We start from the raw sequence: 24,311 nt of genomic DNA, 5'->3' as shown, positions 1-24,311 counted from the left end.
ATGTGCCACTATGGTCACTCCTCCGGCTCTTCAATGTTAACTTCATGTTAGAAAGACCTATTTTGCCCTTACAACTTGCTATAGAACCAGTTGTAGCAATTCGGTGAAATTTGGCAAGCTATTTGCATGACAAAATAAAGTTGGTTGATATGTATATGTATGTAGCATTTTAGTGCTAATATAGCTGTTGGATATGAAAAATGAATTATTCATCACCGCATACAATACCATCACACATGAATTTCCAACAAAAGCATGAAAAATCCGATTTTCCACCAAAAGCCTGAACATGCATTAAATATTGAGGTCTGTAAGTATTACTTGGTCATCACATAAATGTTTAAATCACCACAATCACCTCTCATCACAGATTCACAGTGCATATAACAAAAATAAGGGTGTGTTTAGATCCAGGGGTAAAAGGTTTTGGCGTGTCATGTCGGATATACGGACACACATTTGAAGTATTAAACATACACTAATAACAAAACAAATTACCGATTCCGCTTATAAACTGTGAGACGAATTTATTATGCCTAATTAATCCGTCATTAGCAAATATTTACTGTAGCACTACATTGTCAAATTATGGAGCAATTAGGCTTAAAAGATTCGTCTCGTAATTTACACGCAATCTGTGCAATTTGTTTTTTTCTCTATATTTAATACTCCATGCTTATGTCCAAACATTCGATGTAATAGGGTGAAAAGTTTTTGTGTAGGAACTAAACATGACCTGACTCCATTGTTGCTGCCTTCTCTAGGATCAACGCTGTGTCTGGCTTGCCTTCTCCATGGACCAACAATGAACAGCCGGAGGAGTGACGGCAGTGACACATAAGGGTGGATAATTTTAAACTAGTGGCATTTTAGGAAAGAGCCAATTCTAAGTGGCATATGTTAATATATGTGATCCGAATCTTAGGCCCACAATATATTCAGATTAGTTTACTAAGAGTCAAGTCTTTACCTATTAGGTGTTTTCCTATTATCTCCTATATATACTCTTGTAAGCCATACGCAAAGGGATGACGTTTCCATTGTTATTCATCTACGTTTGTAATCAACTCCTTTATAGTGATTATTACCGGTCGGCGCCCGTGGTTTTTTTTTTTGCAAGGGTTTTCCACGTAAAAGTTCGCGTCTCTGTTGAGAGCATCTATTTTCATAACAGTATATAAGGGGATGGGCTAATTTGGAGTGGTATATAAGAATTCTCTCAAAGAGTAAACATATTTTCATTCAAATCTCTACCTCCGTAGTGTTTTGCTTTTCCTCGTTCGATTCCTCCAGGTTGATTTCTGCTACTTCCGTCTTAGAGTTCTTGTTATTCGAATAATAATTCAAGGCAAATCAGTAAATTAAAGGAGTTACATCAGCATAATTGAAGGCATTAATTTATTATTTGACCTAGTCACCCAATTGTCTCTGCCTTTTTCGGACTTATCACGATCCAGTCATCCAGGATATCATTTTCTACTACATCCTTTCCAGGACAGGTCTTGACATCCGATTCATCACTTATCAATTTCCCAGCAGTGTTGTCCCTGGTAGCAAAGAACAACAATTTATAATATGCTTTTCCAAAGAAGAAAACAGATTCTTTACAGAATACTCCTTGTCTTGCAGATAACAATAATCCAAAAATATCTGCACAGTAAGAATACCTAGTAGGCTTTCCCACAGCAGAATATTCTTTGAGTATGTAGTACATAGATGCCAAGGTCCTAGTCCGGATAAAGATGCTGAAGAACTCGCGTCCATTTTTATCCTTGTGCCTTTCCTTCACCAACTCACACGTCAAGTTGGCTTCTCGCGTGATGCCCTAAAAGTTAGTAGTACATTGCAAGCAAGACCAAGACTGTCATAAACATCAAAGAGTTAATACTGAAGATTAAGTAGATCACAGTTTGTTTTGGTAGAGGCAAGACAAGTACCATCATGGCGGCTGCGGCAAGAATATATTCAGGCTCTTTGTAGGCCATAAATCTTAAGGCATACAGCCGGACTTTGTTGCACAATACAAACCAGTAGGGGTGATCTTCCGCCGCATGAATCAGCATTGCGCACATCAGCTCAGCCTCTTTGGTGATACACTTGGAAGTTGAAAATCAACCATGGTTCGCAATCGGCACAAAATAGTCATTTTCACAAAACAATCAATTGATGTGCATGTCTCCAAATTAAAAAAGAGCTTTAATTTGCTTGGTATTTTAAGGTAGGAATGGATCGAGACACAGTGACGACACACCTTAAACGCGACAGCGGCGGCAGGAAATTCGGATTCCAGCGCGTTCGTCGTCGTTTCACGCGCACGCTTGGTGATCCTGTCACTCGTCCGGCTGATCTTGATCTCGACATTTTCAGTAAACACTCCAGCACGGCACTTCAACAGAAACATCAGATGGCCCTCCATCTCGGCACACTTGAAATGACAATTTTGCAAAAAAAAAATGCACATATAAACTAATTAGAAGATGAAGCTAGAAATACTAGGAACTATAAAACAAGATAAGAAGGTGGCAATCAGGAAGGAAGGAACCTTGTTGGCCAGAGCTGTCAGGCTATCGTCGTCTCCAGTGAGATCAGCAGCAGCAGCAGCATTGGGTTTCTTTTGGTTGCGATTGTAATAATCCACGAGGTATTCCTTGTACCGAGAGAAAGTACGTGCCACACTGAACGGCAGTATGGTATCCCATCCCCATGCTCTCTCGAAAAGATCTGCACAAGCACAAGATAGCAAGTAAATTTCGATGAAAACGAAATAAGATGGGGGATTTAAATCCCTCTACTCTGGAAAACATTCCAATTACTGCATCATCATCGAAATCACATCACTGTTTAACAGCTACCACCAATTTCAATGGAGGAAGAAGATCTACCTGGGTGGTTGATGATCTCGAAAGGCGGCGCTGGCGGGTGGTAACCGAATTTCTTGCAACTTTCCGCGAGTGTAACAGCTGGCATCAGCCTCGCCCTAGCGGTTGCTCGAAACTCGGCATACAAGCGTGCCTCCATTTCGGGGGTAACTGCGATTTCCTCCTCCTCCTCCTCCTCCTCCACTACCTCCTCCTCCTCCGACGACGACGAGTCCTCCTCCGAGTCCTCCGAGTCCACCCAAATCCTCCGCGGGTGTGTATTTGCATCTGCATCACTTGGGTCGGTGGGTGACTCCAGGGTAGGGCAGGGTTGGGAAGGTGGCTCCCCGCTAGTCCATTGGTGAGACGATTCAATCCCCCTTCTTCTTCTCGATGCGGCGGCGCGCCGGAGAGGGCAAGGGCTTCTTCGACTCGAGGAATTTTGAGAGGGAGAGGGGGATCGGAGCAGCTTCCTTTTCGAGGCCTATATATTAGAGCAGCCCGTGGGCCGTGGCCCATACAAAATCGCACCAGTGCGGCCCAAGAACGGTGACGTCATCCTGCTGGGCGACGCTGGACTGGGTCGTCTTCTTCTTCTTCTTCTTCTTTTTTTTGACCGACTGGCTTGGGTCTTCTTCGAGTTCCTCTCCACATGCTCCGTGGCCACGTTGGAGATACTAACAGTTTTTTTTTTAATCATTACTCTCGGAATCGATCCTGTAACAAGTGCATCTTTCTTTATTTGTGCCAAAAGTAAATGGGCATCATTGAATATATTACATGTAACTAACTAAGATTAATTTCTATTGGTCCACCTATATACAGTATGTAAAACTTGATGTAATCCATGGAACATGAAGCGACTTAGCACCTTAACCAATGAGAATTAATTACTGAGTGATGAATGCTTTATTGTTCTTGATCTCTGCACTCTTGGTTAAGAATTAATTACTGAGTGATGAATGCTTTATTGTTCTTGATCTCTGCACTCTTTGCTTAGAGCAGGTACAATAGTAGGCTATAAGTTAGCTATAAACACATTTCGAGAAAATAAAATAAGAGAGAGAATAAAATCGTCATACAAATTTATAGCCAGCTGCAACACAGGCTTCAAAATGTATGTATGTATGTATGACATGTGGGACTAGATATTAATTTTGTAGTATATTTTATAGATAACTATTATATGAATTGGCTATTAAATTGGTTATAGATGATTTGGAGCCAATAGTTGGCTATACTATTAAACTTGCTCTTAGGTGATGATCAAAATGGGATGGAGGAAGTATTATTTAAGAGATGGAGTACTAACAGTTGTTTCAACATCTTGTACATTGCACAAATTGACTATTGGTTTGTAGGAGTACTATGTACCACTCCTTTGTACTCTAATATAAGGGATATTCACTATTTTTTTAATGTTTAATCACTCGTCTTATTTAAAAAATTTTGTGCAAATATAAAAAACGAAAAGTTGTGCTTAAAGCACTTTGGATAATAAAGTAAGTCACAAATAAAATAAATAATAATTTTATTTTTTTAATAAGATGAGTGATCAAACAGTCTAAGTAAAATATCAAAATCCCTTATATTAGGGGACGGAGGGAGTACTTGTATGCTGTTGTCTGAGGCTATGTTTATTTCACACCAAAATCGAAAGTTTGGTTAAAATTGGAACGATGTGACGGAAAAGTTGGAAGTTTGTGTGTATAGAAAAGTTTTGATGTGATGAAAAAGTTGAAAGTTTGAAGAAAAACTTTGGAACTAAACACGGCGTGAATGGTGATATGAAGAGATGAACAAGTTGGTCCTTGCGCATGCATATGTTCCCCTTCTGCTATCTCAACCGTGTCTGTCTTATCATAATCACGTCTCAACTTTCTGTCTATCACAATCAGTGTTCTCAGAAGACTTCAGGAGTCAATGGAGGGTGGTAGTCTGAGAGCTAAAGATTAGGTAGAGGATCAGAGGCAGAGAGGAAGAGTGAGGTTGATCGATGAGAGCACAGTGATTCGGCTCCCATGGCTCTCTCTGTGCTCCTGCTGCTTCTTGCAGCGGTTGCTCAGGCTCAGAAAGCACCGACGGCGACGACTGATCGGATTGAGGGTAGAAGATTCTCTCTTTTTTTCAAAACTGTTATCTCCGACGATGGAGCTATCTCGAAATTCAGTTAAATCAATACGTTTTTGGTTTCCTCTTTTCCTTCCTGAATTCCGGCTGTTTTTTGCCATCTCTGTTTTTTTTTTAACTGTGTCTGACTTCTCCTGAATCAGTGAATCTTCTATCGTTTGCACACTGAGCTGAATTTCTGCATTAGAATTTTTTTTTCTTAACGTAAACGCACTTGCGAAATCGCGATCCAGATCAGGCGACCTGTAATATTTTTCTCTCTTTCTTTTTTGTGACTGAGGCGACCTGTAATCTGTTCTAGAGTTTCTGGACGCTTCAGAGTTGACCTACGTTGTCCTGCGCTTGCTCCTGGTTTCCTAGCCGTCCGATCTGCTCTGTTCCGGGCAATCGGACGGTCGAGGAGCAGCCGACCGTTTGCTCATAAGTTCTCTCTTGACGTGGCGTTTTGCAGCGGAGGCGCTGAAGGCTGTGTTCGAGAAGCTCGACCAGAAGGCGGAATGGAACACCACCGGCGATCCGTGCAGCGGCGCGGCGACGGACAGCACCGACATCAACGACTCCAGCATCAACCCGGCCATCAAGTGCGACTGCTCCGACCAGAACAACACAGTGTGCCACATCACCGGGCTGTAAGTGTACACGCACACGAGGTGTTCGACGGATTGCCTAGCCTGCAATGCGCGCACCTTCTTGCGCTAGTGTCTCTGACCATTCCAACTGAAAAGTGTTGATCGTGTGATTCAGTTATTTTTCCTCTTATCTGATGAGAAGGCGGAGCTAACACATTACGTGCTGACGCAGGAAGATATATGACAAGGATGCAACTGGCCAGATACCAGGAGAGCTGCGGAACCTCACACATTTAACCCATCTGTATGAACTCTCGGATTTCTTACGTGGAGTGGCCGTGCTCCAACTTCCAAGGCATTGCTCAAACATAGAGCATGGTTAATTAGTTTTTGGGACTTTTTTTTCTGCCAGGAATTTGGGGTAGTTTGCTGTGTGATAGTGCATTCTCCACACGACTTTATATTTTGCCAAAGATTGCACGCTCTTGTTTTAGTCTCCCCATCAGATCTCATTTCAGTAGAGCTGTAGAGGATTGCTACAAAGTTCAGTTGGGGTTACTGATTACCATCATTTGTTATGATGGCTACTATTTATTATAGGCTATTGTTGTAACTTAAAAAGAGTTGCCAAGCTCAACACCAAATTCAATAATGCCATGGAACTTAGAACTCAAATAATCATCTAAAAACTCAAAAAACATCTCTTTTGGATATTCAATAAAACTAATATTGTCGATATCTGATTTGGTCTTGTTTCAGAAATTTATCACATAATTTTTTGGTAGGGACTATACCATCGTTCATTGGGGAGTTGGCTGCTATGCAGTACATGTGAGATTCAGAACTCAAAACATAATTACATTAAATTCATCTGTTTTGCAGTAAGTCTCACATTTTATCTCTTGAACACACTAGGACTTTTGGCATCAATGCATTATCTGGATCTATTCCAAAGGAGCTTGGTAACCTTACAAATCTCGTATCCCTGTAAGAACTATACTTACATTACTTCGTGAACCTAGTTCATCATACAGCTCTACTATATTGAAAAGCTCATAATATAATTTTATCTTTTGTACTCTGACCCTGAATGTTTTAACTGCGTAACAATCATTTACATTAGCAGTGAATTAGTGAAACATATAATTCGAGAATACATGGCAATTTCCCCATGTTTATGATATTCAATCGAGGATTCCGAAATTCTGAGTGAAAAAACAAATTGCATATTCATTTTTTGTGAAATTATTTTATTTGGTTATTGGAGTTAAACTCAGTTGGAAGGATAGATATGCTGACAGCTGACTGTTAATTCTTCCTAGAATATAAATTCTAATACAGATTTATGTGGCTGACATGGAAATTTTCTGGGCTTATTTTCAGGGGTTTCAGCTCAAACAATTTTAGTGGTTCCCTTCCTTCAGAACTTGGGAGCCTGTTCAAACTTGAGGAATTGTGTGTTTCAACAAATAATTTGTCACTTTGTTCTTTTTTCTACGAAGACATTTTATTTTGTTGGACTATTCAGCCTAATGTGTTCTGCTATTTGTATCTCTCAATTGCAGGTTCATTGACAGTGCTGGCTTAAGTGGAGAGCTACCATCATCATTATCCAAGCTTACAAGAATGAAAATATTGTATAAACTTACAAAATATTTGGTATAGCTGACATTAATGTTCCATTCCATAAATTAAATCTTATGTCCTGTATCTTTTACTTGTTCAGGTGGGCATCGGATAATAATTTTACTGGGCAAATACCGGATTATATTGGGAGCTGGAATTTAACAGACCTGTAAGATTGGTATTTAGCTTTTGTTCATGATAAAAATAATCAAGAAAATAGGGAAGTTAACCTTTTTTTATATAGTTTAAAAGAATATGGGTAAATTCTGCTACAGTTTTACACAAACTGAGCTTTAGTTTGAGAGAAAAAACAATATTTTGTACCTGACTTCTATTCTTTAAGAGATTTCTAGAGTATACCTTGGCTGTGCTGAGGTCTCTTTATTTAATATATCCTCAGAGAGCACTAATAAACAATGCATCTTTCCTCTGTCGCCATTCATAAAGATATTGGTGCTAGTTTTGAATAAGGTGCTAGTATAAGCATTGAATCTGTTTCCCTGTAAAAGAAGTTGTAATTTTAACTACGCAAAGTTTTCCTCCTTTTGTTTTACTAGAGTTGAGACACTACTAGTTTAATGTATCACTAAATAAATGATAATCTAAATGACAAACTACATCTATGAATCTGTAGGCGGTTTCAAGGAAATTCTTTTCAAGGTCCACTTCCAGCTAATCTTTCTAATCTTGTCCAATTAACAAACTTGTAAGTGCCTACTGCTGGCAATAATAGTTATACACCGTTCTTAAATATCAAAGGTTTCATCATAGGAAAAACAAATAATCTATTTCTGTGGTGCAGGCGAATTGGCGATATAGCAAGTGGAAGCTCATCTTCACTGGCATTCATCAGTAACATGACATCTTTGAATACCCTGTATTTAAATTTGTTCACTTAATTAACTACTTAAACTACTATTCAGATTTTACTGTGGTGCAAACCAATTTGTTAAATCCTATACTTAAGTTTTATCGTTCTATGCAGGATTTTGAGGAACTGTATGGTATCTGATAGTCTTGCATTAATAGACTTTTCGAAGTTTGCAAGTTTAACCTTACTGTAAGATTTTTATTTCTATACTAGACTATAGTCAAGTGTATTTTGTGCAAGATATTGGATGCATTTCTATGGATCATGCACTGACCTCTGGTTGTTCTCAATTTGTTCTTAATATTACAGGGATTTGAGTTTTAACAATATCACTGGCCAAGTACCACAAACCTTGTTAAATCTGAATTTTCTTAGCTATTTGTATGGATTATCTTGCCTTCCAAAGCCTATTTCCTGGAATATAAGGGTTATTTGTTTATCTTGCTAATGTTTGCAAGTTTTACGTGATCAGATTTCTTGGAAATAATAATCTTACAGGAAGCCTTCCAAGCTCAAAAATACGTTCATTGAGAAATTTGTATGCATATGTGATCTATTTATTTGAACAACAAAAGGAGGTGTTTAATTTATCTCTAATGACAATTTGGCATTTTAATTTCTGCAGAGATTTTTCTTACAACCAGCTTTCAGGAAATTTCCCTTTTTGGGTTAGTGAGGAAGATTTGCAATTGTAAGTACCAATTTCTGAAACATCCATTAACTAATTTAAGCAAAAACAAGGACATGTTTGACCTATGTTAGGTTTTGTAAGCTGGGCATGTTAGGTGTATTTGATAAATCTGAAAGGTGTATTTTAATGTATCTAGCTTGTAAGTCTTCACAAAATTGTTGGATCTAGAATCTATAGGCCACCTGTGATTCAGATTCTTCATGGAAACAAGAATTAATCTTACAACTTAGCACAAAAACAAATCCTTTTTTTTATAGATTGAGTTTATTTTTCAACGAGCCAGCGAACACCCGCCGAAGTTTATTAAGAGGGGTAGAAACAGAGTTTACAGAGCTTCCAGTATCCGTGTCTTTAAACACTGGCAACAGGCCAAGCTGCTAAACTACAGACACCACACTACAACACAGCAATACACAGCAGCAGCCACAGAATCTACAGGCCGGCACCCACGATACCTTGCCGCAGTCCTGCTACAATCGCCATCTTAAGTTTATTTTTGTCCAACCTAGAGCAGACAAGCTCCAAATATGCTTGGAATTATGAATTACAGGAAGCCTTTTAATCTTAGTATTGTTTATTCTACTTAGGAATTTGGTGGCAAACAATTTCATGGTCAATATATCCAATAACAGGTGCACCCACCTTTGAATTTCTCCTTGATAACTCGAGAATAATTACAGCGTTTTCTCAGCTTCTATTTTGAATTAAAAATGTTGATATTTTGCATCCACAGTGCCTTACCTTCGGGGCTGGAGTGTCTTCAGCAAAATACTCCGTGCTTTCTTGGTTCTCCACATTGTGAGCCTTTCACCTTTTGCAATATGAAGAATGTTCTTTACTGTAGAAACACGATATCTGCAACCGCAGATTTCTTTCGTCAATACTAATACTAATTGATCTTACTTGCAGCTGCCTCCTTTGCTGTGGACTGTGGTAGCACCAGATTCATATCAGGCTCACGTAATTCCAGCTATCAAGCTGATGCTACCAATCTTGGAGCTGCATCATATCATGTTACAGAACCTTTGACATGGGGTATTAGCAACGTTGGAAAGTTCATGGACACACCAAATGGAACTACCATAATCAACAACGCGCGCCAGTTTCAGGCCACGCTAGATTCGGAATTGTTCCAAACTGCAAGGATGTCGCCATCATCTTTAAGATATTACGGTATTGGACTTCAGAATGGAAACTATACAGTCTCACTTCAATTTGCAGAGTTTGGGTTTGAAGATACAGAGTCTTGGAAAAGCCGAGGGAGAAGGGTTTTCGATATATATGTACAGGTAGGTTAAGGTTTGACACAGAATTTGGGTTTGAAGACACAGCCTTGGAAAAGCTTATAGATTATTCCTTTTTTTCGCTTAAAAAAATAAACTGCACTTTTCGGTTTAGCTCATAATCAGCTCAAGAATTAATTTCATCTTGTTTTTGGTGCAGGGTGAACGTAAGGAGAAGGACTTTGACATCAAGAAGGAAGCAGGTGGTAAATCTTACACTGCAGTTAAGAAGGATTATATCGTTTCTGTCACCAGAAACTTCGTTGAGATTCATCTCTTCTGGGCTGGCAAGGGAACTTGCTGCATTCCTACTCAAGGATACTATGGGCCCACTATCTCAGCTCTGAGTTTAAGCCCAAGTATTCCCCTTAACTACAAATCATCATGGTTCCAGTATGAAAACGATGTATTTTCTAGGGTTAACTGTTGCATTCCATTGTAAGATTGCATTTTTTTTTCTAACAGGTGAACTTTTTTTGTTAGATTTCACCCCTACAATTGGTAACGTGGCAGAACAAAACAGTAGTACTAGTAAAACAGTTGTAATTGTTGCAGTTGCAATTGGTGTGACAATTTTAGGTTTGGTAGCACTTGTTGGAATCTTTCTTTGGAGAAAGAAAAGGAGAAAGCTATCACTGGAGCAACAAGGTACATGGCACACTAGGCCAACAATATATCTTTAACCGAGCAAACAGGAAGCTAATAAATTGATGTACCTTTTCGTGTTTGCAGAGCTGTACAGTATTGTTGGAAGACCTAATATATTCAGTTATGGTGAACTAAGGTCCGCAACTGAAAATTTTAGTTCCAGCAACCGTCTTGGTGAAGGAGGATATGGGGCAGTTTATAAGGTTAGTTCATTTATATTATATATGAACATGAAAGTTTTACCTATGAAATCAATTTATTAACATATAGACAAGTACACGGGTATTGTATAGCTAAAAGATACATATGATTGTACTGATTCTTTCTGTTACGCACAATGGCTAGATTCGTTGTGCTTTCTATTCCTGTGCTTAGATGATGCATATGTAGTAATTTTTTTTTTTGGGGGGGGGGATATGCCAGTTTATCCATTATAAAATAGAAAAGGTAAATTTAATAAAACCCCACCTATTATGATCAAGTTACACAAAACTGTAGGGCTTTTGGCACGCGACATATAACCCCGGGTATTATAGTCTTACAGTTTCATAAAACCACACTGTTAACCATTTGACATACTCCTATATTAAAATAAAGAAAACGGATGTAACATTTATATAATAGATAAAATCCTCATAATTTTGAGATGTGATTGTAGAACTCAAAAATATGGTAGAATCAAAGTCAAAGTAATCAATAGTGTGGTTTTGTGAATCTCTAGGACCATAAGACATAGGGTTATGTGCCATATGTCAAAATCCCTGTGGTTTTATGCGACTGAGACCATAATAGGTGAGGTTTTATGAAATTTACTCAAATAAAAAAGATATTCAGCATTGCAAATACTTGAAGCTGGCATTTTGGTGAATGCAACCTTGCAGGGTAAGCTAATGGATGGAAGGATAGTGGCAGTGAAGCAGCTATCTCAAACATCTCATCAAGGGAAAAAACAATTCGCAACTGAAATAGAAACTATATCCCGAGTGCAACACCGTAATCTCGTGAAGTTGTATGGTTGTTGCCTTGAAGGCAATAATCCACTGCTGGTTTATGAGTATATGGAGAATGGGAGCCTTGATAAAGCACTGTTCGGTACAATTTATTTCATTTTGATGCAACTGGGATTCTGATAATTTATTGTTAGTAGATAGAAACATAAAAGTTCAATCCTGTATTTCTAGGAACTGAGAAATTACATATAGGGTGGCCAGCACGCTTTGAAATATGCTTGGGCATTGCAAGAGGTCTGGCTTATCTTCATGAAGAGTCAAGCATCCGTGTTGTGCACAGGGACATCAAGGCCAGCAATGTCTTACTTGACGCCAATCTCAATCCTAAGATCTCGGATTTCGGGCTAGCCAAACTTTATGATGACAAGATGACTCATGTTAGCACAAAAGTTGCTGGTACATTGTAAGTATATTCCATCTTTGCATTTTTTCTTTTAAAAAAAATAACTATTTTAATGGCATGCAAGAAATAAGAGGACATCCTCTTAAGGGGCAAAAAAAAGACCTTCCTGCCTTTGCCACCTTTGTGTTTATACTGCATCATTTGCTCATTTGGGGATTTGCTGTGCGGTTGTGCCCTACTCAGCACACAATCTGATTTTAATAAGCAAACTTGCATACAAACCCCTTACATAATGTCAAATTACATAAGCAGTTTACATATTATTTTTTTTTAATACATGTGAAGGTAATGATGTTTTTTTGGCTCTTTCCAGTGGTTATCTTGCACCTGAGTACGCCATGAGAGGACATATGACTGAGAAAGTTGATGTGTTTGCATTTGGCGTGGTCTTATTGGAGACTTTAGCTGGCCGGCCAAACTATGATGATGTGCTTGAAGAAGACAAAATTTATATTTTCGAATGGGTAAGCTCTCCCTAGCTCAAGGCGATGAATTCTCGGTCTGATCTTTGTATTATTTGAACGATATACTCTTATATTTATACTCAAAATTGATAATATAAAGTTGTCACGCACTCATGCCACCATGACATTTCAATTATACCCTCTTTTTTTTAGCGAAAAAAGAGCAGGAGTTCTACCTCAAGCATAATTATACCATCTAACCATAGTTTTGGCACACTCTAGATTTTTCACATTTTTATGTACAAAACTGCAGCCGAATCCCCATGTTACTTCATCAAATATGCAACCGCAAGATTTAATCTACTCTACATGGTGCTTTAACTATTTAACACAATTTGGTGGTTTTTATCACCATTGCTTGATTATGACATACTCCCTCCTTCCCTAAGGGTGTGTTTAAATAATGGGAAATGGAGGATGGGATTGGGATTGGAAAATGAATGAAGGGTTAGGATTAAATGGAAGAGGGAGAATGAATGGTTAGGATTTAAAAGATACCTTTTAATAGGTAGGAAATCATTTCCCTATTCCATTATCCTAACAATACCTAAATGTTTGACGCCGTTGACTTTTTTAAACATGTTTGATCATTCATCTTATTCAAAAACTTTTGTGAATATTATTAAAAAAAAACTTAAGTAGTAGTAGTATATTTAACAATGAATCAAATGATAGGAAAATAATTAATAATTGCTTAAATTTTTTGAATAAGACGAACCGTCAAATATGTTTAAAAAAGTCAACGGCGTCAAATATTTAGGGACGGAGGGAGTATTTTAGTACTGAATAGTACAAGATGTCAAATTTCAATCACTTTACAGTAAATCGCTTGCATATATTTTCTTTTTCTTTTTTTTTTGAGGGAAATGTCAAATTTCAATCACTTTACAGTAAATCGCTTGCATATCTTTTTTCTTTCTTTTTTTTTTGCATATCTTATGGTGGAAACATGCAAATCTGATTTTGGCCTCAAAAATAACACTGGAAATTTCTGAACTTACCATCTCAATACTTTCAGGTCTGGAGGCTGTACGAGAGCGAACGCGCCCTTGACATCGTAGACCCAAACCTCACAGAATTCAACAGCGAGGAGGTGCTCCGCGCCATCCACGTGGCCCTCCTCTGCACCCAGGGCTCACCTCACCGGCGGCCGTCCATGTCGAGGGTCGTGGCGATGCTCACCGGCGACGCTGAGGTGGGCGAGGTGGCGGCGAAGCCCAGCTACATCACGGAGTGGCAGATCAAGGGCGGCGGCACCACCACCACCACCACCGGCTCCTCGTCCACGAGCAGCAGCGCCGCCAACGGGCAGTGGAGCTCGGCGCCGCCGCCGCCGAGGGCCACCTCCTCGCCGAAGATGTCGTCGCCGTTCTTGAGCTCCGTCGTCGACGAAGGCAGGTGACGGCTTCGCGCCGCTGCTCGCCGGTGCTTGGTTCGGATCAAACTTCTCAAGAAACGGGCAGATAATAGCGTCAAAATACGTTGGTTTTTTAGGGACTCGAAATAAAACCGCTGCTCAAAACCACGGGGGGAGATAGATTGTACCGGTTTTAATAATTAGGGAGTTATCTCACACGGTTTTCCGGTCAAGACATACAAATTAGAGAGAATCTCTTATATGCCACTAGAAATTTATTAGTTCCTTTATATACCACTCAAAATTAGCTTCTCTCTTATATGCCACTGATTCAAGTTTTTCCATCCTTTTATACCACTCCCAGCACTACAGTGTTAGTTGACTGTTAGTCAAACGTTAGTTTTTTTGGTAAATGACCAATATGCCCTCTCAACTAAAAAAATATATAAACTTCAAAAAAATCATAACTAATTTATTTTAAATCCTTTTTGAGTGAACAAAATTTTGTTAGAACCAGTGAAAATGCTCTTTGTATTAATAAGGCTATCTTTGTTTAGGCTTAGACTTTTCGACTTATAAGTTGGTTTATAAGTCTAAACAAACAAGCAGCTTTTCCGTTTGGCTTTTTTGAAGCCATAAGCCACTCTAACACTATTAAGCCAAAAGCTAGGTTGAAGAAGCTTTTTTTGGCTTATGTGAGGTAGATGTATGACTCAACCACTAAACTTAGGACATTAAATCCACCGGCTTATAAGTCATATAAGCCACTAAGCTGACTTAAAAGTCTAAGTCAATAAGCCTAAGCCTAAACAAAGAGGGCCGAAAAATATTGTTGGAAAACTGCATGTTTCATGCTTTTATTGAAAATTTATTGTGATGGTGATGGATAAAATTGCATGTGATGAAAAAAATATCAATTTTCATATGTTTGTATCCAGTAGCTATATTAGTATTCAAATACTTATTATTGGTTGTATACCAACTCTCAAGGGCAAATGCGTTTTTGTACTATAAAATTAACGGTCAACTGACGATGGAGTGACGGCAATGGCATAAAAGGGAGGATAAACTTGAACCGGTGGCATAAAAGGGAGAAGCCAATTTGAAGTGGCATATAAGGGAACCGATTAATTTGGAGTGGTATATAAGGGATTCTCTCTGCAAATTAGATTTGGCATGTTTTTAAGGGATTCAATGTGAACTTTTCCTCCGTAAATACGGGCTCTATATTAGCCCGAATTCCCAGCGCAAGTGGACCGGCGAGACAGCCCACGACAACTGTATACAGTATATCTGTGCCGTGCGTGCTTAATACTCTGCCTAGTAAGCTCGCCTCTGTTCCAGTTCCACACACGCTTTGCCCCCTCTGTTCAAGTGTCATCCATCACGTGTAAACAGATATGCCCGTTCAATCGCTCATGTTTTGCTTAGATTAGTTTCTTTCATGTTGAAAGAGGAAGATTAGTAAACTGTCAACTCAAAACTCTACTCCCTTCATTCCAAAACATAGTAACCTAAAATTAAATATAATATATTTTATTACTACAAGTATATCTCTGTATAGATTCGTATATCATAGTACTCACTCCCTCTGTCCTAAAATATAAAATATTTTAGACATATGTGATATATTTTGGAACGAATAGAGTAGTAGTCTGTCTCATTTGATCCTACTATCTCTGTCCCATAAAAAAACGATATAGTACCGGATCTGACACTACTATGAATTTGAACATATCATATCCGGTTATAGATTTGTTTTTTTATGGGACAGAAGGAGTAGGTTATTATATTTTCGATTAGAGGGATAACGATAAATGAGTGCACTTCTTTTTTTTTCCCCTTAACGGCACCAATGCGCCATTGTCGTCAAACGAGCTATACGAAGACCATTTCCTATACTCAACAACAAAGTATCAAAATGCTCAGAGCTGCTACACACGCGAGCGCCCACAAAACAACGTGGTCAATTTCCTAGTCCTACATGCCCGCGGCGGCTGCACGGAGAGAGCGCGCAAAAGACCACCGTGAAAACTGAAAATTCTCTCTATAAAATAATGGATTATGGACTAATCCTGCATACAACAACCGCGCACGTGTGTCGTGCGACTCGTACTACCGTCGTACGCTAGTAGGCAGAGGCAGGCCTATTTGGGGAGGGTAAGATTCTGAAAATCTGCTCTTCTGAGAATGTGGAGGAGGTAGTTGTTTCAACTTCTAGATTTTAGTTTATTTTCTAGATTCTACAGCTACAGAATGTGAGAATCTGGTTGACAATCTGGACTATTTAGGGGGCTAGAGATTCTGAAAGAAGCTGTAGCAGTTAGAAGCTCCCCAAACAGGCCCGCAGGCAGCAGTTTTGTCGCGGCATGAACTAAACAAGTTGGGCACTGCGCCTGCACGCAGAAATTGCATCCTGTAAATATACGACGTGCTGCATTATTCTTGCAGAAATCTGATTGAGCAGCTGCTTGGAGGAGCCTTGTGTAGGTGGAGATCGAGAGAGGCGATTAACGGCTCAATTAAGGAGAGAGAGAGATGAGGAGGTTCATCAGGTCGAGGGTGAGGAGGCAGATACACCTCCATGGCTCTGTGTTGCTCATCATCCTGCTGCTTCTTGCAGCAGCGGTTGCTCAGGCTCAGCAGGCACCGACCACGAGGACTGATCCCACTGAAGGTAATCGATCACGTCTGTTTTGATCCTGAATAAAAAGAAAATGTTATCTCTTAATCTCTTTATTATTATTTTTTTGGAACTCTGAGATAACTGATAAATTGCCTTGAAATTCGTTCAAACAATCTGTTCATTTGGTATTCACGAAAATAATTCTGTTTGTTTGGTTTTCTTTTTGTTTGTTGTTGTTCATTGTCTTCATGTCTTGACACCTGGTACTTCATCTATCGTCCATATCTGCTTTGCTGTGATTGATTCTTGGCCGTCCGATCGGCACGTGCTGTGTCATCGGACGGTCCAGGAGTACCCAGTCGTGGCTTATTAACGGTTGGGAACTTGGGATGTGAACCCGTTTCTGATGTGGATTTTGCAGCGGCGGCGCTGAACGCGGTGTTCGCCAAGCTCGGGCAGAAGGCGCAGCCGTCATGGAACATCACCGGCGACCCCTGCACCGGCCGCGCCACGGACGGCTCCTCCACGGAAGACGACAGCTTCAACCCGGCCATCACCTGCGACTGCACCGACCAGAACGGCACCGTCTGCCACATCACCAAGCTGTAAGTGGCGTGCACGCGAGGTGTTCGACGGATTGCCTAGCTTGCAACGCGCATGCTGGTTCTTGCGCTGGTTGGTCGCTTGGCCGTTCCGGCATTTTTACCAACGATGTCAGTGCGTAAGTTGAGAATGGCGGAAGCTAACGATGTACTTGCTCATGCAGGAAGATATACGCCATGGATGCGTCTGGGCCGATACCAGAAGAGCTGAGGAACCTCACCCGCTTGACCAATCTGTATGAACTGTCAGCTTTCTTTCATGGAATGGTCATGATCCAAAGCATTGCTAATTTGAAGCGTTCTAGTTTTGCTATTCCTGTCATATTTCTTTTCAGTGCTTTTAGAGAATAGTTACAGAGTTCAATTTTCAGTTTAGTGATTACCGTCCATCATCTGCTACCGTGACTAAGGAATATTTCTTTCAGCGTTCTTTACATTTAGTTATAATAGTTGGGTTCCACTGCAAATTTAATCACGGAGGGAATAGAAACATCTCCTTCTAATGTTCAACAAAACTGACGTTTACCATATTGATTTTATATTGTTACAGGAACTTAGGACAAAATATTTTGACTGGGCCTATTCCATCATTCATAGGGGAGTTGACAGCTATGCAGTACATGTGATATTTATAGCTCAAAACATTGTTTTATTAGATACTTTTGTTTTCAAATCATCTGACATTTTCTCCCTTGGACATAAGGAATTTTGGCATCAATGCATTGTCTGGATCTATTCCAAAGGAGTTTGGTAACCTTACGAATCTCATATCATTGTAAGAACTATATTTACATTATTTCGTGGCCCTGTTTCATCTTACAAATGCACTAGATTTCTAGTAATGAATAAACAACAAAACTTACCTATCTTTTGTACTCTGACTCTCCCACTGAATATATTTAAGTTTTACTCTTAAAAATCATGAGATGAAGCATCATATATAAATTTAATACATATGTCAATTTCCTCATGTTTACACTATTCAATGAAGGGTTTCCAAAATTCCGAGTTAAAGTAGAAATGACATATTCATCTGTTGTCATATTCTTTTATTTGAGTATTGAAGTTAAACTCAGTTAAGAACTACTACTCTGATACTGTCCATTCTTCCTAGAATATAAATTCAAACAAACGATTTTATGTGCCTGACATGAGTCCTTTTTTGGGGTATATTTACAGGGGTTTGGGCTCAAACAATTTTAGTGGCCCCCTTCCTTCAGAACTGGGGAACCTGGACAAACTTACGGGATTGTAGGTTTATTCAAGACTTCATCTTTTCTTTTACCAAAACATTTATTTTCTTGGGCTTCTCAGCTCAATTTTTCTGCTATTTGTATCCCTCAATTGTAGGTACATTGACAGTGCTGGCTTAAGTGGTGAGCTACCATCATCATTTTCCAAGCTTACAAAAGTGGAAAAATTGTAGGCCTCTAATATACGTATTCTTATTGAAATTAATCTCCCATACCATTAAATCTTATGGGTTGTATATCCTTTTCGTTGTTTAGGTGGGCATCAGATAATAATTTTACTGGGAAAATACCAGATTATATCGGGAGCTGGAATTTAACAGACTTGTAAGATTTTTTTTCTGGAACCTCAGGAATATGCCTTTAAGATTGCTATTAGTCACCTTTCAATCAACAGTGATCTAACCTAAAATGGTGAAGATAATAGGGGCGTTGTTACATTTCTCATATTGTTTCAAATAATATGGTCATATTGTTTTCTATAACTACCTTCAAGTCAGACTTTATACTGAGGAAACTTGAAGTAGGTGCTAACATGAGATGCATTTTTAAGCCTACTTGGCTCAGTGTGATTTTTAAAAGAGGATTGTTTTCTCGTTTCTAGAGTAGCTTTTTAATTGACTGTGCTGAGTCACCTTCTAGGGGGCCCTTTATGTAAGTTTAGTGGTGGTTGAGAATTAGTAAACAATGCATCTTTCTTCTCTCGCTATTCATGAAGAGAGGGGTTCTAATTGGAAAGGTACTAGCTAGTATTAGTCACTAGTCAGCACTGAACCTCTTTTACAGTATTCCTGTTTTCAGCATAAAAGAAGTTGTGCTTTAGCTTCATGAGTTTACTTTCTTTTGTTTTTTTTTTACCAAAGAGTTGATATCTTCCTTCTATCACTACTAGTTTAAAGTATCAGTAAAGAATTTTTTTTATCTAAATGACTAATTACAGCTATGAATTTATAGGCGATTTCAGGGCAATTCTTTTCAAGGTTCAATTCCAGCTACTCTTTCTAAACTTGTCCAACTAACTAACTTGTAAGTGCCTACTGTTGCCAATAAATGTGGTATACATCATTCTTTAAATACAATGTATTTTTAGGGGAAAATTGAATAATCAGTTTATATGGTGCAGACGAATCGGTGATATTGAAAATGGAAGCTCTTCACTGGCATTCATCAGTAACATGACATCTTTGAGCATACTGTACGTATAACTTTTCATGACCTAAACTACAGCGCTCAGCGCATAGTATTAGTAATTCGAACCAAGTTGTTAGACCTTACAGCGCATAACATCTTTCTATGCAGGGTTTTGAGGAACTGTAAGATATCTGATAATCTTGCATCGATAGACTTTTCGAAGTTTGCAAGTTTAAAATTACTGTAAGCATTTTATTTATACAATAAACTTATTAAAGCGCCATTTGTGCAAGACATTTTAAATCTATTGCTATGGACCATGCATTGAGTGATGACCTCTTTCTCATCTCTTTTATTTTTTACTATTACAGGGATTTGAGTTTTAACAATATCACTGGTCAAGTACCAGAAGCCATGTTGGGTTTGAATTCGCTCAACTTCTTGTATGGATTATCTTGCCTTCTTTCTTAAAACCAAAGACCTATTTATGTGTCTTGCTAATGTTTGCAAGTTTTGCACAATCAGATTTCTTGGGAACAATAGTCTTTCAGGAAGCCTTCCAAGCTCAAAAGGACCTTCACTTACAACTTTGTATGTTCATATGATCAAAATTTGTCTGAACAACAAAATGAAGAGTTGTTTTTTTTTTCCTAATGATGATTTGGTATCTCCCTGTTTGCAGAGATTTTTCTTACAACCAGCTCTCAGGAAATTTTCCTTCTTGGGCAAATGAGAAGAATTTACAATTGTAAGTAAGAACTTCTGAAACGTTCATTAATTACATGTTAGACTAGTGAACCAGTGTATTATGCTTAGTAAATGCATATGATCATTTGGTGTATCTGAAAGCTGTATTTGATGCATCCTGCTTGTAAGTCATTCACAAATTTTTTGGATCTATCATCTATAGGCCACCTATGATTTCAGGTTCTTCATGGAAGTGAAACTTAAACTTACAATTTACCACAAGAATACACCACATATGATTCAATTTTTATAGTTTAAGTTCATTTTTTCAAGGAAGACCAAAAATGCTCTTATTCTATGAAAGTATGAAGTATGAGGAAGCCTTTTTAATTCTAATATTGTTTATTCTTTTTAGGAATTTGGTGGCAAACAATTTTGTGCTCGATAATTCCAATAACAGGTGCATCCATATTCGAATTTCTTCTCACAAACTCAAGCATAAATCCAGATTCTCTCAGCTTCTAATTTCGATCGAAAATGTTGATGTTTTTCATCTGTAGTGTCTTACCTTCAGGGCTGGAGTGCCTTCAGAGAAACACGCCCTGCTTTCTTGGTTCTCCACATTGTGAGCCTTCAGCCATTTGAATGTGCTTACTTGAGATGCATGTTATCTGCAACCACATATCTACTTACCCAGTACTAATTTTTATTGATCTAATTTGCTTCCAGCTGCCTCCTTTGCTGTGAATTGTGGTAGCAACAGATCCATATCAGGCTCGGATAATTACGTGTATCAAGCTGATGGTGTCAGTCTTGGAGCTGCACAATATTATGTTACAGGAGAGACAAAATGGGGTGTTAGCAATATTGGAAAGTTCATGGATGCACCATCAAACGGAATTTACATATTCAACAGCTCACGCCAGTTTCAGAGCACACTGGATCCAGAACTGTTCCAAACTGCAAGGCTGTCACCATCATCTTTACGATACTATGGTATTGGACTTGAGAATGGAAACTATACTGTCACACTTCAATTTGCAGAGATTGAGTTCGAAGATACAAAGTCTTGGAAGAGCTTAGGGAGAAGGGTTTTTGATATATATATCCAGGTAGGTTCCAGCCTAGCTGATAAAGTATACTTTTACCCGGCAAAAAGATAAAGTATACTTTAGCTTATAATCAAGTCATGATTATCTCTTGTTTTTGGTGCAGGGCGAACGTAAGGAGAGGAACTTTGACATCAGGAAGGCCACAGGCGGTAAATCTTACACTGCTGTTAAGAAGCAGTACCTCATCCCTGTCACCAAAAACTTTGTTGAGATTCATCTCTTCTGGGCTGGCAAGGGCACTTGCTGCATTCCTGCTCAAGGCTACTATGGGCCCTCTATCTCGGCTCTGAGTTTAAAACCAAGTACTCCCCTTAACTACGAATCATGGTTTCAATATGATTATGATTTATATTCTGGGGTCAACTATTGCATTTAATTGTAAGATCACATTCTTTTCTCTTGTCTTCCTGTTAGATTTCATCCCTACGGTGCGCAGTGCTGCAGCACAAAGGAAGAGTAGTAGTAAAACAGGTGTAATTGTTGGAGTTGTAGTTGGTGTGGCAGTTTTTGGTTTGGTAGCACTTGCTGCAATCTTTCTGTGGATGCAGAAAAGGAGAAAGCTATCATTGGAGCAACAAGGTACATGGTATACTAGGCTCAATGGATCCTTAACCGAGCAAAAAGGAAGCTAATAGATTGACATGCCTTTTTATGTTGCAGAGCTGTACTGTATTGTTGGAAGACCTAATGTATTCAGTTATGGTCAACTAAGGTCTGCAACTGAAAATTTTAATTTCAGCAACCGCCTTGGTGAAGGAGGATATGGGGCTGTTTATAAGGTCGTTCATCTATAGTATACATGATTATGAATTGGTTATAAATTTACCTATGAAATAAGTTCTAGATAAATTAACTTCTAGATAAGAAGGGTACAGCTAAAAGATAGTATATGATTTTATGAATTCCTTTCTGTTATGCATAAATGACTAGATTCTTTGTGCTTTTTCTTCTGCACATAAAGGATGCTTATTAATAAATTGGAAAATATATTCCAATGAATCCATTACAAAAGATGTTCAGTACTGCAAAACCTGAAACTTGCATTTTGGTGAATTCTACCATGCAGGGTAAGTTAACTGATGGAAGGGTAGTGGCAGTAAAACAGCTATCTCAGACATCTAATCAAGGGAAACAACAATTTGCGACTGAAATAGAAACTATATCTCGAGTGCAACACCGTAATCTTGTGAAGTTGTATGGTTGCTGCCTTGAAGGCAAACATCCACTGCTGGTTTTATGAGTACTTGGAGAATGGAAGCCTTGATAAAGCACTATTTGGTACAAGTTATTTCAGTTTGATATGGCTGAGATTCTGTGAACTCAGATTTATTATTAGTCTATAGAGAGCTAAAAAGCTTAACCCTTCATTTGCAGGAACTGAGAAATTGAACATTGACTGGCCAGCACGTTTTGAGATATGCTTAGGCATTGCAAGAGGTCTGGCTTATCTTCATGAAGAGTCCAGCATCCGTGTTATTCACAGGGACATCAAGGCCAGTAATGTCTTACTTGATGCCAATCTCAATCCTAAGATCTCAGATTTCGGGCTGGCCAAACTTTATGATGACAAGAAAACGCATGTCAGCACGAAAGTTGCTGGTACATTGTAAGTTCATTCCATCTTTCTCACCTTTGTCTTTACAAACTACGGAGTACTAAAGCTAATGAGATTTTTGGCTCTCCTTTGTCCAGTGGTTATCTTGCACCTGAGTATGCCATGAGAGGCCGTATGACTGAGAAAGTTGATGTCTTCGCATTTGGCGTGGTCTTATTGGAGATTTTAGCTGGCCGACCAAACTATGATGATGCGCTTGAAGAAGACAAGATTTATATTTTCGAATGGGTAAGCTCAGTGGCTCATGATGAACTCCTAACCCATGGACCATGGAAAAACAATATAATATGGTCTTCGTGTTTATTTTCGACAATTGATCTTTGTTATTAGTAGAATATACTCCAACATTTTTCTAAATATTGATAATATGAAACACACGTGCCATGCCATCATATGAATTTTTTTTTGTTCAAAACAAATAATTTAAACCTGCCTCTGATTTTGAGCGTCTCAATACTTTCAGGCCTGGGATCTGTACGAGAACAACAACCCTCTGGGCCTCGTAGACCCAAAGCTCGAGGAGTTCAACCGGGAGGAGGTGCTCCGTGCCATCCGCGTCGCCCTCCTCTGCACCCAGGGCTCGCCTCACCAGCGGCCGCCAATGTCGAGGGTCGTGACGATGCTCGCCGGCGACGTCGAGGCGCCGGAGGTGGTGACGAAGCCGAGCTACATCACGGAGTGGCAGCTCAAGGGCGGCGACACCAGCTACTTGGACAGCGAAGTCAGCTGGCAGTCGAGCTCGGCGCCGGGAGGACCGGCCTCGCCGCGGACCTCGTCGCCGTTCTTGAGCTCCGTCGACTAGGATGGCGTGTGATTTTCGTTGGATCAACTGCCCCTTAAACTGAAAGTGGCAGACAACTTGTTATTCTTTCCCTTCTGCGAGGAGCAGATAATTTTTTTGTGTGTCGAAACTGTCAGTCCGTGAGGCTGACAGCCTGTGAAAGTTGCTTTCCAAGTACAGGCCGTGCACTGTGCTACTGTCTATAGAATTTTTTTTGGATAATGATAGACTATTTTATTTGTTCACTTATACACAAGAGGAATTATTCTGCTTAATTACCACTCCAAAACTCCATGAATGCATGCCCCTTTCTAACCAAATTGGCCATCGCCATCGCCATCATCACCAAACTATGATCTTTCCAGCTCTACAGCTTGTCCACCACAAGCTACAAGACCAATTTGCCATTTTCAGCTAGTGGATTTTAAAGTCTTCCTCTCGGTATTTTCATGTCAATCAAATAAACCAAAAATTTAAAAAAGAATTACATATATATTAATATATGATATATCACTTCATAAAACTTTTATAGGTGTAAAAAATCCCTAAAAATTGTAAAATATATACTATTAACATATATTTATAGTCAATTTTATT

The 24,311-nt window shown here is 39.0% G+C and overlaps 2 protein-coding genes across 2 annotated transcripts; one reads left to right on the top strand and one right to left on the bottom strand.

Annotated features, from left to right (window-relative positions):
- Positions 1-1,308: 1,308 nt before the first annotated feature.
- On the bottom strand, positions 1,309-3,299 carry LOC4337002 (uncharacterized). The gene is made up of 6 exons (XM_015779486.3): positions 2,883-3,299; positions 2,543-2,721; positions 2,252-2,425; positions 1,938-2,096; positions 1,668-1,825; positions 1,309-1,547 (listed from the first exon to the last, which is right to left on the bottom strand). The coding sequence occupies exons 1-6, from the start codon at positions 3,016-3,018 to the stop codon at positions 1,415-1,417; spliced, it is 939 nt and encodes a 312-aa protein (XP_015634972.1). The 5' UTR covers positions 3,019-3,299; the 3' UTR covers positions 1,309-1,414.
- A 1,539-nt stretch (positions 3,300-4,838) lies between these two features.
- On the top strand, positions 4,839-23,989 carry LOC4337001 (uncharacterized). The gene is given in 49 exon segments (XM_015779470.3): positions 4,839-4,964; positions 5,440-5,617; positions 5,790-5,912; positions 6,317-6,388; positions 6,473-6,544; positions 6,941-7,012; positions 7,123-7,194; positions 7,284-7,352; positions 7,818-7,889; positions 7,986-8,060; positions 8,169-8,243; positions 8,364-8,435; positions 8,527-8,592; positions 8,680-8,745; positions 9,333-9,377; positions 9,479-9,543; positions 9,655-10,034; positions 10,189-10,387; positions 10,494-10,676; positions 10,761-10,879; positions 11,558-11,768; positions 11,858-12,089; positions 12,403-12,553; positions 13,572-13,952; positions 16,437-16,587; positions 16,958-17,141; positions 17,303-17,374; positions 17,689-17,760; positions 17,842-17,913; positions 18,318-18,389; positions 18,489-18,560; positions 18,647-18,715; positions 19,343-19,414; positions 19,512-19,583; positions 19,688-19,762; positions 19,891-19,962; positions 20,045-20,110; positions 20,202-20,267; positions 20,622-20,666; positions 20,767-20,831; positions 20,936-21,318; positions 21,422-21,620; positions 21,733-21,897; positions 21,979-22,097; positions 22,385-22,552; positions 22,554-22,596; positions 22,693-22,924; positions 23,011-23,161; positions 23,397-23,989. Coding segments are annotated over 49 exon segments (6,231 nt in total). The 5' UTR covers positions 4,839-4,879; the 3' UTR covers positions 23,736-23,989.
- Positions 23,990-24,311: the final 322 nt, after the last annotated feature.

This window comes from Oryza sativa, chromosome 4, assembly GCF_034140825.1.
Source record: "Oryza sativa Japonica Group chromosome 4, ASM3414082v1".
NCBI classification, from domain to species: Eukaryota; Viridiplantae; Streptophyta; class Magnoliopsida; order Poales; family Poaceae; genus Oryza; species Oryza sativa.
This window is presented reverse-complemented; position numbering and strand designations above follow the sequence as displayed.

Coding starts and splice junctions, on each gene's coding strand:
- LOC4337002 (XM_015779486.3), bottom strand. CDS start 3,018: ATGGAGGCACGCTTGTATGCCGAGTTTCGAGCAACCGCTAGGGCGAGG. Junction 2,426..2,542: donor TGACAGCTCTGGCCAACAAG/GTTCCTTCCTTC, acceptor TGTCATTTCAAG/TGTGCCGAGATGGAGGGCCA. Junction 1,826..1,937: donor TTGCCGCAGCCGCCATGATG/GTACTTGTCTTG, acceptor ACTAACTTTTAG/GGCATCACGCGAGAAGCCAA.